This window comes from Phalacrocorax aristotelis, chromosome 3 (assembly GCF_949628215.1).
Source record: "Phalacrocorax aristotelis chromosome 3, bGulAri2.1, whole genome shotgun sequence".
Lineage (NCBI taxonomy): Eukaryota > Metazoa > Chordata > Aves > Suliformes > Phalacrocoracidae > Phalacrocorax > Phalacrocorax aristotelis.
The window spans coordinates 75,439,857-75,455,557 of NC_134278.1; the positions used below are offsets into that span (position 1 = coordinate 75,439,857).

General features: G+C 40.7%; 1 protein-coding gene across 2 annotated transcripts in view; it reads right to left on the reverse strand.

Annotated features, from left to right (window-relative positions):
- AGPAT4 (1-acylglycerol-3-phosphate O-acyltransferase 4) overlaps positions 1-15,701 on the reverse strand; it is a 91,112-nt gene that overhangs the window by 28,390 nt on the left and 47,021 nt on the right. For both annotated transcript variants that reach the window (XM_075088051.1, XM_075088050.1), the window contains 3 exons: positions 13,343-13,512; positions 4,602-4,763; positions 2,112-2,265 (listed from right to left, as the gene is read on the reverse strand). In XM_075088051.1, the coding sequence (XP_074944152.1) occupies positions 2,112-2,265; positions 4,602-4,763; positions 13,343-13,512 (486 nt within the window). The remainder of the gene's footprint in view (positions 1-2,111; positions 2,266-4,601; positions 4,764-13,342; positions 13,513-15,701) is intronic.

Genomic DNA, 15,701 nt, shown 5'->3' on the forward strand with positions numbered 1-15,701 from the left:
GGGTACCAACTGTCAGTGCAGATTAAGAGAGATAAATGGTCAAATCCTATCAGTATTTATACACGAAAGGAATAATTTCTAGATAGAACTTACATTTCTAGATTATGGACTGTCAAAACAGACTTCCATCATGTTCCCAATTCAAAAAACATTTATGGACTTCTTGTTACCTGCACATATTAATGTTACAAGGAGCTCTAAGAATAAAATATTGTTTACAAAGGTGTTTCAAATGCTCTTCACATGTACCCCTTGTCTCTATAGAAGAGAAATATAGTAACCCAGTCAGTAATTCTTACTACCCCCCTCTCTTTGCAAAAAGCAACAAGGCAATAAAGCAACATACCCAGAAGAATTTGTAGCTCTGATGTGTGGTCATCAGCTGTTTCCCTCAGAGGTTTGCTGGTTGGGTTTTTAAGCTACACAATTTTTTCAACAAAAATGATCTATGAGAAGTTATGACTCTGCTTCCCCTTGAACCTTCGCTGGGAAATACTGCCTTCTTATTAGCTTTACCCTGTTTGATCTAGCAAGCCACAGCTTCTGGATTGAGGTAGTAACATACACTTCCCTAAGCATACAAGTAATCTAGCAATCTCTGTCTTCTTTTTCTGAAGGTATTTCAAATATTTAGGATGCTAAGAAGTGCTACTGCAGTATATCACATGAATGCCCAAACCTTTTTTTATATGTCCCTTGGGTTCCTTAGAAACATTTCCTTTTGAAACATTTTCCAACAAATCAGCTACTTGTCTACAATCATACCACGTTTTGCTTGCTTTACACAGAGTAGTGAAAAGAACAAAATCACCACCAAAATAACCTGTCCCTGATTCCCAGCTCAGGGCATTGGAGGTCACAGAGTTTTGACTCAGCAGCTCTTCTTCAATGCCTCAAGTCTACCTGCCCCCACCCTCAGCAAAAGAGTCACCCTTATTCAAAAGGGAAGGTTAAACTGCCCTTAAGGGAGTTGCTGCCCATAACTTACTACGTCTTCACACATCAGAAAAGGTCCAAACTATGCTATCCATTTTGGCGGTGAGAAGTTGTGGATGCCTGACAAGCTACAACAGTGATATCATCTGCCTGACTTGCATGAGGATACATAGAAGAAACATGACGGATAGCAAGACAGCTGACTGCAAAGCCTTTTTTTACAGAAGCTATTCCAGATACGCCACATGAAAACATGTCTTCAAAGACAAAAGAAGTTTTGACATTAACTTCAGTCAAGCTAGAACATTTTCTTCTAAACCACTAACCACTTTGTCTTTCTTAGGTATCAGCCTTCTAACAACACCCAAATCTATTAAACCCCCCAAAACTGTCTTTCCTTTGCCCATGAAGTACACAGCAGAAGACTTTGATGGATTGTATTAGTCAAAGAAAATCACTTCAAAGGCATGTATGCCATATGCTTACTGATGTCAGCTTAAAGTTGGCAAATGCAAGTAACCAGAAATAACTAGGGGGTGGGGAGTTCAGAACAACACTGAAAAAGAAAAACTCATGTTCTGTAATGTAGAAATGTAGAAATAATTTATTTATAAATTTCACCTACATTTATCTTCAGTTGAGGTCTACTCCCCTTCCCCAGCTCCACAAAGAAACTCTAAAGAGTACATCTATACAGAAATTTAAAGCAGAATATTTTTTAATATTTTAAAAATATTTTAATATTACTATTTTTAAATGGTATTATTTAAGGCAGATATTTGTGACAAGAAAACATTTAAGACATGCTGCCTCAGTTTCTCTAGTGAGATATTTGCTTCATTTAGAATAGGATTGCTTAGTAAATACTAAGAAATAGTATACTTTGGCAAGAGTTTGGCAATAGGTATGAAACATGCAACTTGAGATCCCCCGATACAGACTCACAGTAATAGAAAACAAAACAAAAAAAATTAAAAATAAAAAAGCCCAAACCAAAACACGACTTTGTTAGTAGAACCTAATCTTTCATTTTCTCAGGCTAGTGGAAAAAAGGTCAGAAAGGATCCCAGGGCGTTTCTGCTAGGACACATGCTACAGGGAAAACAAGAGCATGGCAAAGTGACAGTAGTTAGATGAAATAACCATTTAACATTGGTCCTTGTGACTTTCCTTACCTACATTTCTCAAACACTGCACGGTGACAGCAAATCCTTTTGTTCGTGGCAGTAGGTGATACTTGAGCTTGGGCAGTCCTTTGGCTTCGGCTACCTGCATGCTAATCTGGTGCTTCTGTTCTGTGAACCTTGTGCCCTCGCAATGAATCAGGAACTAAAACCAAGAGAGAACTACAGTTATACAGCAGCTCAGGTCTTCTACATCTGTCTGACCACAGGCCTCTCTAATTCCCACCAACACAGCTCAATGGATACTCCTAGAAGAGACAGGTGTAGACACATACACATTTAGGTAATCTAATTGCCTTGGAGTTAAAAAACAAAACAAAACAAAAACACAAAAAAAACCACAAAAACCCACAATTCACCTCCCTAAACAAACAAACAAAAAAACCCAAACAAACCCACAAAAAAAAATTTCTCCAAAAAAAACCCTAAAAAAGCCCAAACCAGACACTCCCAATTGCCCCACCCATCCAACTTGCCATCCTCTGGTTTGAACTCTAGCCTCTAGACTTAACATCTGCTCTGCTACTTGCTGTCAGAATGACTTGCTTTCTCTGAATGAGTCACTCCATCTCTCCATCTCTAACAAGAGACACTCAAAACATACCTCCTGTTGCAAATCTCTCGCTGTTAGTGAGGTGTTCGAGTGTCATGGTATCTAAAACTTGGTAAGTGTCTAAACCAAACACATTTCTAGGAAATGCTTCAGTGCCCAGCTTGCTTCCCTTCACTCCAACCCACTTGCTTTCACTATGGCATGAGGGCACTGACAACTGCAGACCGTAACTTTGATGCCAATGACTGAGCTGGAACAGATGTAAGGCACTAGATCCAGGACAACTGAAAGCCTCATCCCCTTATGAACTATACAGTGGAAGTGTTCAGACACGAATTATTACAATTTTGCTACTGGCAGGCAGGGGAGAGCAGGCAGATCTTGGGAGATTTACCACTTGTTTATCTGCTTTCTGTCAAGCCTGAATGCAAACACATCAGAGAGCATTGCCAAATCATGCAAGCTAAGTCCTCATAACCCACCGCAAAGATTTAGCCAACAGAGAGACTGAAGAAAACTAGCCAAGCAACCAGTTTCAGTTCCAGCTCATCTAAGAGCTCTTTTACTCATGTATCACATGCATAATGTTAAACAGCTAGATGAAACATACAGAAGCTGATGAGAAAATCCTTCTACCCCACTTAGCATGCTCGGCCTTTCCACCTTCCAAGGTGCTCTTGCTGTGCCTATTGACACATCACCATAAAAACGCAAATTAAAACACCACACTGCAATAACCCCAGGTGTGCATCAACAACTGTCTCTCTCTTACTACCGGTATAGCTCCTACTTAGTAATCCCTCTACAGCAGTATATAAAGGATGGTGGTGGTTTGAGCTCACCAATTAGTGCTGAACTGCCTAGGTGTACAGAAAGGCATTCAACACCTTTTTAAGAGTCACAGAGCACAGGCAAATCCCTGCGAGAGATATTAGAACTAGAAACCAAGAACGGTCCCTTTGCTAGACAGCTTCCTGCCTGGAAGTCATTTAATCATTATCCAAGCACAGAGCTTAGATTCAATTGCTTAGCGCTCATTTAAAACAGTGACAATTTAGAAAAAAAAAAAAAAGTTTTGTTTCAGAGAATGAGAGATACAGCGTATATATCTTCACTAGGAAACTGCTTCTTAAGCAATAGTTCCTTAGTAGGCTCTTGTGAGGCTGCTTAAGGTACCATTTCCTTAACTGAATCTCCCTCTTGCCATCACCAGCTCACGAGAACTAGGATTTTTCTGATTACTGAGAAGAGAAAAAATTCAAAGGCTTTTCATTCCCAGACTAGGAAATCCAAGGCAAGCTCAATACTAAAAATGATTGTGATGCAAAAAGTGACACTTTCCTGTTACTGAACAGTGACACCAGTCCTCTCCCTGTAATGCTGCCGATGGCCCCAGGGGCCACTTCTCTGACCAGGTACTCATCTGTGGCTCCCATTCTACTGGGCCATGTCAGACCTAGCATGTTCACAAGAATGGCAGAACCACAGGGAAACGGAATGAGAAAATACCAGTATGAACACAGCAATCTTTCGTGAGAGGGGAGCTTAAGTAAAGAATACAGCTAACGTGTTTCAATACAATGTTGTCACATGCATCTGCTATACCACCATGAACCCCTGCATATACCCCTCTCCAGCTCCTGCATTTAGAGGACCACAAAGTTTACTGAATGGATCACAGTGGAGGTATTTTTGCAATAACATCTGTAGGACTCTATACTATAGAGGAAGAAACTAGACAAGACAGACTATTACATTTGAAATTCAAGACAGAATTCAATTCTTAGCGAATACCCTCATGATACTGCCAGGAAACTCATGAATCAAAGTTCTCAGGAACAACCTGGTGACTATCACATATTGTCTATGCCCTTCATCCCTCCCAAGTGCTACAGCACCTTACACTCCACTTCTTAGATGTCACTCACCCAGAAGTTTTCAGGGTAGTCCCGGAGATTCAGCAACTTCTGCATGACTGTTTTCCGGTCTTCCTCCCACTTACGCTTGCAGAAGACTATCTCTAGGAAATACCACATCCAGCCAATGATAGGCATGTAGGAGAGCTCCTTCTTTGCAAGCACTTTGGAACTCTGCAAGACAGAGTCAAAGCAAGTAGAAGAGTTACACCAATTAGAGTTTTCTGTGGGTATGACACGTGCACAGTTAGGTACTAACATATTGATTCATATCGACCAGTCCCAATTTTAACACCAGTGCAAAAGCAAAACAAAAATAAATAAGGTTTTCCTCATACGACAGAATAGTCAAATCTAATCTTGGGCATATGCATGAAAGAAGACTTCCAGAATTAAACATATGTATGTGTGTGTCTGTCTGTCTATCCTACTCAAACCCTGAAACCCAAAACACAAACCAAATTCCTTAAAACACTGAGGAATCCATGCAAAAGACCCAAACCACATAAAATGAATTCTTAATTCAAGCAGACGCTGGGCAGTGGCAACTCAAGTTCCCTCGAGATACCTTGCATCTTTACTTCTCCCCAAAGCTGGGACATCTCACCATGACAGGAAAAAAAAAAAAAACAAAAACCAAAACACTCCAAACTATTCTGAATGAGAAGCAGAGTCACAGAGCCATTGCTGCACAATACATTGATGCATACACATGGTTTCCCAATGGAAGAAACCTTAAACAACACTCCAAACAGCAGCAATAAAAATACTTCAGTTGTGCTTAGGTTTGTTTATGGAAGGGCAGAAATACTTACACTAATGAATTTCTCTTCAGAGCATGCTTCTGAAATATAAAAAAAAGTACTGATCCTGACTCACAGGCATGACAGACACTGAAGTGATATGTCCAGACCCTCCAGAAGGAGTCTATGGTTTATTAAGCTTTCAACAAGTTTCAAATCTCAAATCTAACTCCAGAACATAACTCCATGATCCTCTCAGAATGACATCCCTTTGGGGAGGAGAACTGATTCCACTTGCTCCTGTCCTGTCTTCCAAGCCAGCCCATCTTGGTAAGCTGTCTTATGTTTCACTTTGTAATTTAAAGAATAAATTTGGATGTGTCAGGGGGTGTGTGTAGAAATTGTTGCTTCAACGTTTCCTGAAAAAGTGACATTTTCTTAGAGGATAGATGGAGCAATTATGGTCCAGTTTTTATCCATTATATCATTATAAGCTATCTCATCAAAGTGCTCTGCAGATGGGTTCCAGGACATCATATTTGACTGGTAGGAATTATTTACTGGTAGAAATTCCCATCAACAGAAATTATTTGCTTTTATTTTTTGATCACTTTTCTTCATTTGGTTACTAGGGGAAGAGACTTGACCTAATTCTTTTTCTCAGCTCATTTCTCTCATCTGCTCTCCTTTCTTGAGAAGGAAAATACCTTAAACAATTAAGCTATCTAAAAGCTCAGAAGACAGGAAGGCTAGTGCACATCATATAGCTACACTAGCAACTGTTACACAGAAGCAGAGCAGAAGACGACATGAGACAATTCTGTTTCTAAGAATGCAGGAACCATCTCTGTCAAGTGATGTAACACTTCGTAATAAAGTGCTCCCTCTTGATTATTTGAGAATTTCAGTGATGGGCCCATATCAGGACTCCAAACCCAGCTGTCCCACAAGGAGCAGCCGTAGGATTCAGCACACTTTTTGCCGTTTCTATTTCAAGCCATGTTGGTCATTAGCCCCTATTCATGGCAGCAGCAACCCTGAGCCCAGACTCCTCTTCCAGCTCTCCAAATTGGCCACAGAGGAACAGGCTCTCCTCCCACCACTTTCCTTAGCTCTCTATTTTTTCCCTTTTCTCATAATACAAGTAATTTTCTTATTTCCAACATAAAGTAAATAGTTCTAGCATATATCTTTAAAAGCCTCCAAAGAGCATTATTTTTTTGTAGGCCATGTACAGTATAGCTTCCATTCAGAGCACACAGACCAGTTCATACGGTCTTCCACTGCTCTCCCCTGTACATGCCCGGGGAAGACAGCTGAGCCAAGGTGTTGCCCCAAGAAACCCTAATAGCTGCCAAGTGTTTCTAGCTGAGCAGGGAGGGCTAGAACCTTAGGGAATTGCTGCCCGCCTCAGCCACAACCAGGGCAGCTGTCAGCTACAGCCTAGTACAAGCCACTGCACAATGAGGCAAACAGCAACAGTGCCACCCCACAAAAAATAGAAAAAAGCCCCCCGTACTCTGAAAGTTTATTCACAGTAAGTGTTCAGTCTCATAAGACCTATCATAAACAAATGTTAAGTGTGCTCTGTATGTACATGGATGTACAAGACCTCCACAGCAGAGTCAGACAAGGCAATCTAATAGTTCTCCCACTCAGACTTTAAAACACAGGAATCCTATTCCAAAAACCAAGCTAAAGTAACTATTTCACCACAGCTATTTTGCATATTTTTAAAAGTGTGCGAGTTACACAAGGGGAAGGAGAGAGGTTGCCACCATTGTTTTTTTCCCCAGTGGAACAAAAAACCAATGTGAGCTAAGGTGTCACGCAGTGCAGGTATAACCACCAAAGCAGAAGGGATGTTTGAATTCTTCCCCAGGGCACGTTCTCACTCATCTTCTGTGCTGACACATTCTTAAAATTTAAAAGTGCTTTTAGACACGTGAGTGTATGACTCCTTAGATGCAGATAAAGAGAAACTAAATCACCTTATGTTATTTTGTGCACCCCATCTATCCTAGGAGTAGAAGGAAGGCTAATGACACCGAACTAATTAAAGAAAGGAAACTCCTCTGAGCGTTACACTGGTAAGACTGCTCTCGTGTGGGAGAAATACATTAGGCCCCCCTCTCAGTAGCTACCATCTCTCTTGCAATAACAAGAGCTACAATCTATTCTGTTTCAGTCACCTACCTGTGCACAGCTCCTGTGTAAATACCTGAGGGGAAAAACGCAGCTCTAGTTGAATTGGCCATTAACTTTTCCTTTACCAAAGCGCTTTGGTAAATATGTGACAGTCACCTCTAACCTTCAAATTCAGCAGAATAAATTTGTTCAACAGAATAAATCTCATTAAAAAGTGCTGACTTATTGCATGTAAGCTGCCTTCTTGAAGGCAGTCAAAACATTTTCAGTGCTCAGAACTGTGTAATTCCAACAGGCGTTAATGAAATTATCACTGGATGAGGACAATTTGTCTACAGTAACACCATTTTAATCCAGGTTAATTTCTTTTGGCTGAATTTTTTCAGATGGAAATACCCATGAAGTTCTCCTTTTGTGAATGATCGCACTAACATAATGCAAAAAAATTATTTTTACGAGTTTAATTTAGATGTGTTTGTACAGTTATGCTGTCACAGAAAGAAAATCTTGATTTATATGTCCAGCATCAGTTATTTGACACCTCTTGATCACAGAATGCAACAAACAGCATGAAATTAACCTGCAAGCTGAGGATGTCTAACAAAATTTGTTCCACAGTTTCAAAACAAAGTCATTGTAGCTGCAAACCATTAGCAGCAGCAACTTGCCTCTATTTGCTCTCCAGGCTACATTGACATACTTCTGATGAGTCTGTTTGCTCTATTTTTGAAATGTAGCAGTCCTTCATATCATACTCTCCAGGACATCAAGGTAGAAAGATGTTTCTTTAGTCCCTCAATGCTATGGTTCCAGAAACTTAGTTAGGCTCCTAATTTCTAAACTTCATATTGAATAAAACATTTCCATGTTGGAAAGGTAACACAGCAATATTTTAGAGGTTGTATGCCCAAGCATATGCTAAGATGCAATACAAATAATAATGTAGTTTTGGCTGCCTTTGTGAACAATTATATAACTTCTATTCATATATTAAAATGTACAAACGAACTACTGCATTCACACACTCAGTCCCATACAATAACTTAGCAAAAGTCTCTTCTCACACCTATATTTAAGGCCATACTCAGTTTTTCCAACTGAGCAACTTCAATATAAATAACTTTTAAATAAAATTCGGGTTTCCTGGCATATGAAACAGACAGTTAGGGTTAAAAATTATTACATGTGCTTAGCAATTTTGTATGAGAAACTGAAAGCAAGATAGTTAACAACTGGTTTTTCATAATGGTTTTCTGACTTGTCTACCCTGCCAAGGAATAAACAACTATGGCCTCTTTTGGAAACACATATATTTTCATGCCAATATAATACGCCAATCAGAATGATGTTTGTGTTTTGTCAAGGTAGAAAGACCACCAGCATTAACAACTCAAGAGACCAGAAGATGAAGAGATAAACCCGCAGGTTTAGCTTTAAAGTGCAGGCAATTTTTGGTCGTATAAATGTCTTCATCTCAGAAAAAGGGTTAGCAAAATTACTCAAAAAAGCTATTTTATCACTGCTTGGTCAGATCAAGCAACGAAGCAGAAGGGTACAGTGAATCCTGGCAAGGAGTGTACTAATGTGCTTGTGGTGCATGCCCTGAGTAACACCTCCGTCTTCAGAACATGCCTGAGTCCTGATTTCAAGTACTGGTGTCCAGAGGGTCTGTTTTCAAAGGGATGCTTAGCACACACCTTGAAGAAACTAAATGCTACTAATGTCTTTAAATGCTGATACAGTAGATAGGCTGTCCACCACTAAGAAGAAGGTAAGTCCTAGGACTGTAATGTCACAGTCAGGAAAAGGGAAGGGCACAGCAGAGTGCAGGGATCTGTCACCAAGACCACGTCTCTACGTACAGAGCAGAGCAACACACAGACACCAGAGTTGGCATTTACCCCAGCCATTACACCAGCACGGGATGGAAAAGCAGAGCATCCACGACACAACCAACACAGTCACCCTGGCTCAGGATCATAACAACAGCCCTGCCTTTTATTTGGAAACATTGGTGTGGACAAAACTCCATCCTGTTGGGGCTATGCTGTTTCCGACTCTATGGAAAGCCAAGCGGCGGCACAGCTCCTCCTTCCCTTGCAACTTGTTGCAGGCACCTCTTTGTCAGGAGGGGTCAGAACTCAGATGTACAGGGATGTCTATGCTGCCCATGGCAGCATGATGCTGACTTGGTGTTAAGCACCCCCATATTCCCTCCCTCCTGCACACATCACTGAGGCCTGGCAGCAGCAGGAGGCAGGTATGTGTGGCTGATGGGTGTTGAGGACTGAAAACAAAACAGAAAGATCCCTTCAAAAACAAAAAACAAACCCCAAAACAAACCACAAGTGGGATACACATGCAAGTAATTAATAGTTTGGGCTGAGCACAGGTTTGCCCGAAATCCTTGCCAGCTTCTAGTTTTTGTGAAGTTTGCTTCCTTCTTTGAAGTTTCCACTACAACCAAAAATCTTCCTAAGGTTTGGTGCTGCAAACAGTTACACGTCAGTAAATTCAGCTGCATAGAGCCCAACTGCAGCTAGCAAGACAATCTCAGTGGCTACAAAAAATCGCAAGAGTAAAAGTGAGCACAGAATTGCTTCTTGATGTGGTTTTCTCCTTCTCCATTACAAATGGATAGATCTCTGGCTCTCACTCAGTACTGTCGACCTAGTACCTCCTAGCATTTCCAATGGGTGCTCCAAAAGTAACATCTTAAAGACAAAATTAAAAGGTAAAATAAATGTTAAACTGCCAATCCTTTCTTTTTTTTTTTTTTTCCCCTCCTCCACAAACACACGCTTCTGTATTCTTAGCATCTCCTTTGGTCATTTTTGCTCCATTTTCTTCCACAGCCATTTAAAAACTTTCATGAAAGCAGAGAACCTCACGCCACCAAAGTATAAGAACTGGGTCCTTAGAAGAGGACTCAGGTTCACAGACCTAACAACAACATGCAAGAGACTATGCCACCCCCACCCCAGACCCTGCAAACAGCAAAAAAACAAAACCACATTGATTAAAAAAAAACAAAACCACACCACACTAACAGAGCATTATAAACCTGCTGAGACTTTGGCTATGAGGAGAAAGGAGGAAGCCAGTACTGGAGAAGAGAAACAAAAGAAGGAGCAGAACAACGCACAGATTTAATGTTGTGACTAAGACCAGGGGGATAGTTTCCATATCATGATTAAAAACATGGAGGAAAAGGGAAAGACATTTATCTTTTGCGGCCAGAAGGGGCAAGAAACATTTAAGGAAGTTTAATTTTGGTTTTAAATGACCAAAACCAAGAAAAAAAAATAATCAGTTCTTACTGGCTTAATTTAATAAAGGTTCAAGCTATAAAATACTGAGAGTTTGGGCACATGCTTGGAACACCGTTAAGAGCACTGCCGTTGCCCGCCAGGGCTGCAGGGTACAACTGGATGTCACAACAAAGCCCTTCTGTCTGCCTGCTGCAGCCAAGGACAATCAGTCCCACTCCTATGGCCATAAGTTGTCTTCACCTTCACCCTCTTCCCACTCCCCAAGTCCTTTCTCCTTTTTTCATTGGATTTCTTAAGGCAGAAGAGAGAGGAGGGGTGTCTGAAACATGCCAACACAGGGCAGACAAGCACCAGAACAGACGCAGGAGACAGGATGGCACTGTGCAAGATTTCATTTTCAGCAGCAGTGGACATGAGATCAGCTTAGTAAGATGTTGGTAGATACCTGAAGTTTGCATAGAAACTTCATGGAGTATAAAATTAAATAGCATCAAATATAAAACCCCACTGGCTCACAAACTCCTTGAGCCACAAAACGCTGGAGGCTGGAACACCACTTCGAAGTCTCTCTAGACACTTGCCTTTTTCTTGTAACTCCTTTCCCAAACATCTGCTTTTAGCCTCTGTTCAAGACCAGCACTCAACATAATGGTTCTCACATTCCTAACTGTGCTGCACACCAAACTCTGAAGCTTCACACACTGCAAGCTTGTGTAAGGTAGCACAAAGTCAAACCAAGCTACACCCCCCATGCCTATGCGTTTATCCACTACCGTGCTGTCCCAAGCCAAGTACCAGTATGCCCACACAGACAATTCATTCAGGAAACTGATGGTGTGTCATTTTCTGTTTTTTGTTTTGGTTGTTTTAACCTGGCTTAAGATGAACCTCAACTGGTTAGCCATTCAGCAGAGAAATGCACTGCTTTGCTGTGTAGACATCTATGCGAATGAGAGCACATGAGAACTACTTCTTCCTGGAACAGTTAGCTTCTGGGAAGTAAGACCACAGTACATTACTCAAGAGTGAAACAGTTTAAAAAAACCACTCCTAAAATATTCCGAAGATTAGCAAAAATACAAACTGAATAATGACTGTAAGCATCTAAATATAGGAAAAATTCTTTTCAGTTAGTGCAGCACAGTAATTGTCCAACAGCTATGCTTTTATGTAGTGGTTTTCTTATGTGTAGGGAACAGTATAAAAAAATTAAAACATAATCCTGATTATCTTGGGAAACTATTAAAAAAATTATTAAAGCTAATGAGATTCAATCCAACCACACAGCACCAATGTAAAACAAGGTATTTTTGACCTTGTAGGCTCCTATTACTTTGTATACTGAAATAATCCTTCAAGTTTCTACAATAGTGCTTTCTGAAGAAGCACCTGACCCTCTAAAACACAGATTTATTTAGAGAACTGTAGCCATTAGGCTCACACAATTAGATAGACTATACTAAAGTACCACTGTATAATGAGCACATTGAAGGGACAATGGTTTTGGCACGTACATCTGCCTGCTAGAAACAGGTTTCCCTACATCTCCTGATGTCTCACATTATCCTCCTGCTCTGTGCTCAAGTTGTAGACATGACAGTAGAATTGTTCCCCAGTAATCTGGAGCCAACCACCATTTTGGTAATACACAGGGCCTGTAATGCTTAGGTTCATTTTCCTCCAGTTTTAAGGCCCCTTTTTATTTTTTCAAGCAGACTGTCATTATTATAATGTGAAAGCAACCGGAGCGATGCCTGAATGTCCAGGAAATGCAAAGAGCCCAAAGGAAAGGCCGCAAAAAGTCATAGGTTCACGCAATCCAAGGGCAGGACTTTTGACAGTGGCCAGTAGCTAAGTTAGAAGAGGATGCTGCAGAAGACTGCCAAAACAAGGTATTAGTCTGCTTTCTTAGGAGGGAAGAACTCTTTATCTAAATCCCTATTAGAGAGAGACTGTCATCACCACTGTAGAATTAAGTCAAGCTGGCTTGACTTAATCAGCTCCATGAGCTGACAGGGAAAACAAAAAAACAACCATGAAAATAAATGCACATGTACTCGTAGCCTAATGTAATAGTGTGTTCAACTATGGACAACTCATTCCTCCCACTCCTCTTACTAGCTATAACCTGGTTACTGCTTTCACTTGAGGTGGCAACTCTTTGATATTGAGAGACGGAAACTACATCATTCAAACTCTAGCTGTGGATTTGGAAGACTTCACTGGAGAAAGCAAACAAATTCTACAGAATCACAGAACAGCTCATCTTTCTGCAGCACAATGAACTGTAATAGTTACCTAGCAAGCACACAGAGAGAAACAACTGTAATGACCTCCACAGGTTAAAATAATCTTCTTCATCAGCAATAACTGCAATGTTTTTAAAATTTCTGTGGATGCCCAAGCAATCTTGTCTCAGTAGTCCGCGTACTTGCACTGCATTGCTTTAAGTTCACCTCTCTAAGTCTGGACAATGGCTGAGTGAAATTTGAGCACAGATCTGTTAATTTTCAAAAACACAAAGAATTTGTTTTGTTTTTTTCTGCATCCAAGAAGAGTAAGTTCATTTTAAATGCTAATCACAACTCACCCCCAAGACCCCAAATCTTTCACAGAAGTTCCAACCACAGAGGAAGTCGATTTCAAAGTTGTGATTAAGGATTACAATGGCATTCTCCTTCCCATACTTGTGGTAACTCTCTGGGTCAGTGTAGAGGGTGCAGTCGGTGCCTGACCACCATTCCAGCAACATCACCATCTCTGGAATAAAGAACAAGAAATACATGAATGTACAAAGTATATGCAAAACCACAAAACAGTAACATGTTGAAAAGTATCAGTCACCTCAACAGCGCATGGCAAAGAAAAGGTTGTAATGAATTAGAAATGCTGAACATAAACCACAGTGTCACACATCTTGGTACAGCAAGGTGGGGGGACAGGGAAGAGAAGGGAAATAAGGACATTGCACAGAAAGAGGGAGCAGAAATTTTCTACAGTGATATTGAGAAAAAGGAGTTTCATTTATCTGAAAACTGCAAATTCAATGCTACAAATTACTTCATCAAAAATACCTGTAAATTAGCATTTATAGTTTACAATAGTACAATAAATACATGAAGAACAGAACAAGCTTATAGCAGAAACAAACATACCTATTCCTGCCACACACAGGTCCTCATGTTCCTCTACACACTGCACAATTATAGACAAGAAAGCAGTTTGGACAAGACACCTGGAACCAGGTCTGTTATGTGTACACCCTATGCATCATCCTGTTAACTTGTCAGAAGTATGCCCTGCTACAGCTGAGGCAGTCTACATTTGACAGGGATGTATCAATCATCCAGAGCAAAGCCAATAGCTCAGACTGAATGAAGAACATCCATCCCCAGACCAAAGACAAGGTGGGTGGGTGGCTGCCAAAGTGTGCAGAGCCAAGAACAGTTGTTAAGAGCATAACCATCTGCACGTCCCTTAGTTGATAAACTGATAAAGCAAACAGGAAACAGCAGTGGGGTTGGGGGTAACAGGGAAATCACAGTTAAATACCTCAAAATCACTCTGGATTGGCACCCAGATTTTTCCCAAAACCTAACTGTAAGAAATGATAGAAGCATTGGTAGGACAGTGAGGGCTGTTTAAAACAGCTGTACTTACAAGCTGGAGAATGGTTTCTCAGCAGTCTCCTAGTGACTATCATACAGCTTTCACCCTCGTATTTGCTTATCCCATTACCAAGCACTGGCAAGAAGCAGGCTTTGTATTTGTTTTGCTTGTAACTATAAGCCTGACCACAAGACTTGTGAATTAAACCTTTATTTAGCAAAGCCTCTCTGGTCTGGGGCATGAGAATTTGAGATGAGTCAGTAAAGCCAACAGGCTTGGTAAGCTCTATGTCCATGGAGATGGAAAAAGAAAATCTAAAAGCAGTGGCTCTCCTTAAGTAATCCACGTCCTCAGCCGAGGGGACCACGGGACTAACGAGAACTGTCTGTCAAGATAGAGGAGTTAAGGGACATGTTTGCTTCCTGTCAAAGCTATCACAAAACGTCTGCACCAAAGCAAAGGTCTAATGTGAGGGGTTGTTTTTTGCTAAGTGAAACTTATCCCCTTCTCAGGGCATATCTGTGCCATATGAATGCCTCTACTGGAAGGATGAGACACCCGAGATGCTCTCCTGGTTTCAGGCAAGCTCGGAAGCACCACAAATCCTCATTCACCTCAGGAAAGATCAAAACCAGGCCAGTCTTTGAAACACTTCTGAAATAATTTCAATTTAGGTCCCCTACTGGCCTCAACTAGTGACCAAAAGCAGAAAACAGCTAAGAACAAGTCTACATTTTCAGTCATCATTAGCGAAATTAATTGCCTGAAGCTTTTGGATGACATTGTGCTGTACACTGGAGAACAGGCATTAGTGACATGAATGAATTTTATGTAACAGTGTTGCAGCCAGGCTAATAGACAATTCTATTCAAATAACATTACCTTAATATGATAAAACTATGTTTATAGTCCAGATAAATGACCAACTTGTCAGTCCCCCTGCTTATTTCTAATTAGGGCAGGTAACTACTACCATGACAGGAGTACATATTATTCAATGCATGCTATTATGCATCAAAACAATAGTCAGAGATGTGGAGGGAGACCTAAACTGCCATGTGTTAACCAAGCAGCGATTTTACTGGTTGGAAACCAATTTCCCGATGAAAACCAGAGATATTCATATCTCAGCGAGAGAGCTGTGCAGATACAAAAGTGTATACACAGCTGCACTTCCAGACTTCCCCTGCTAAGAGCTGCTTTGTGACACACATTCACAATTTTACATCTTTCTAAGGGTGTAGCTTTCCATTAGATTTGTATTGGAAATAAAAGCCTTCCACTCCCCAAAACACAGCAAAATTGAACAATAACCTGAAGGGGACGGATGGGATGGGGGA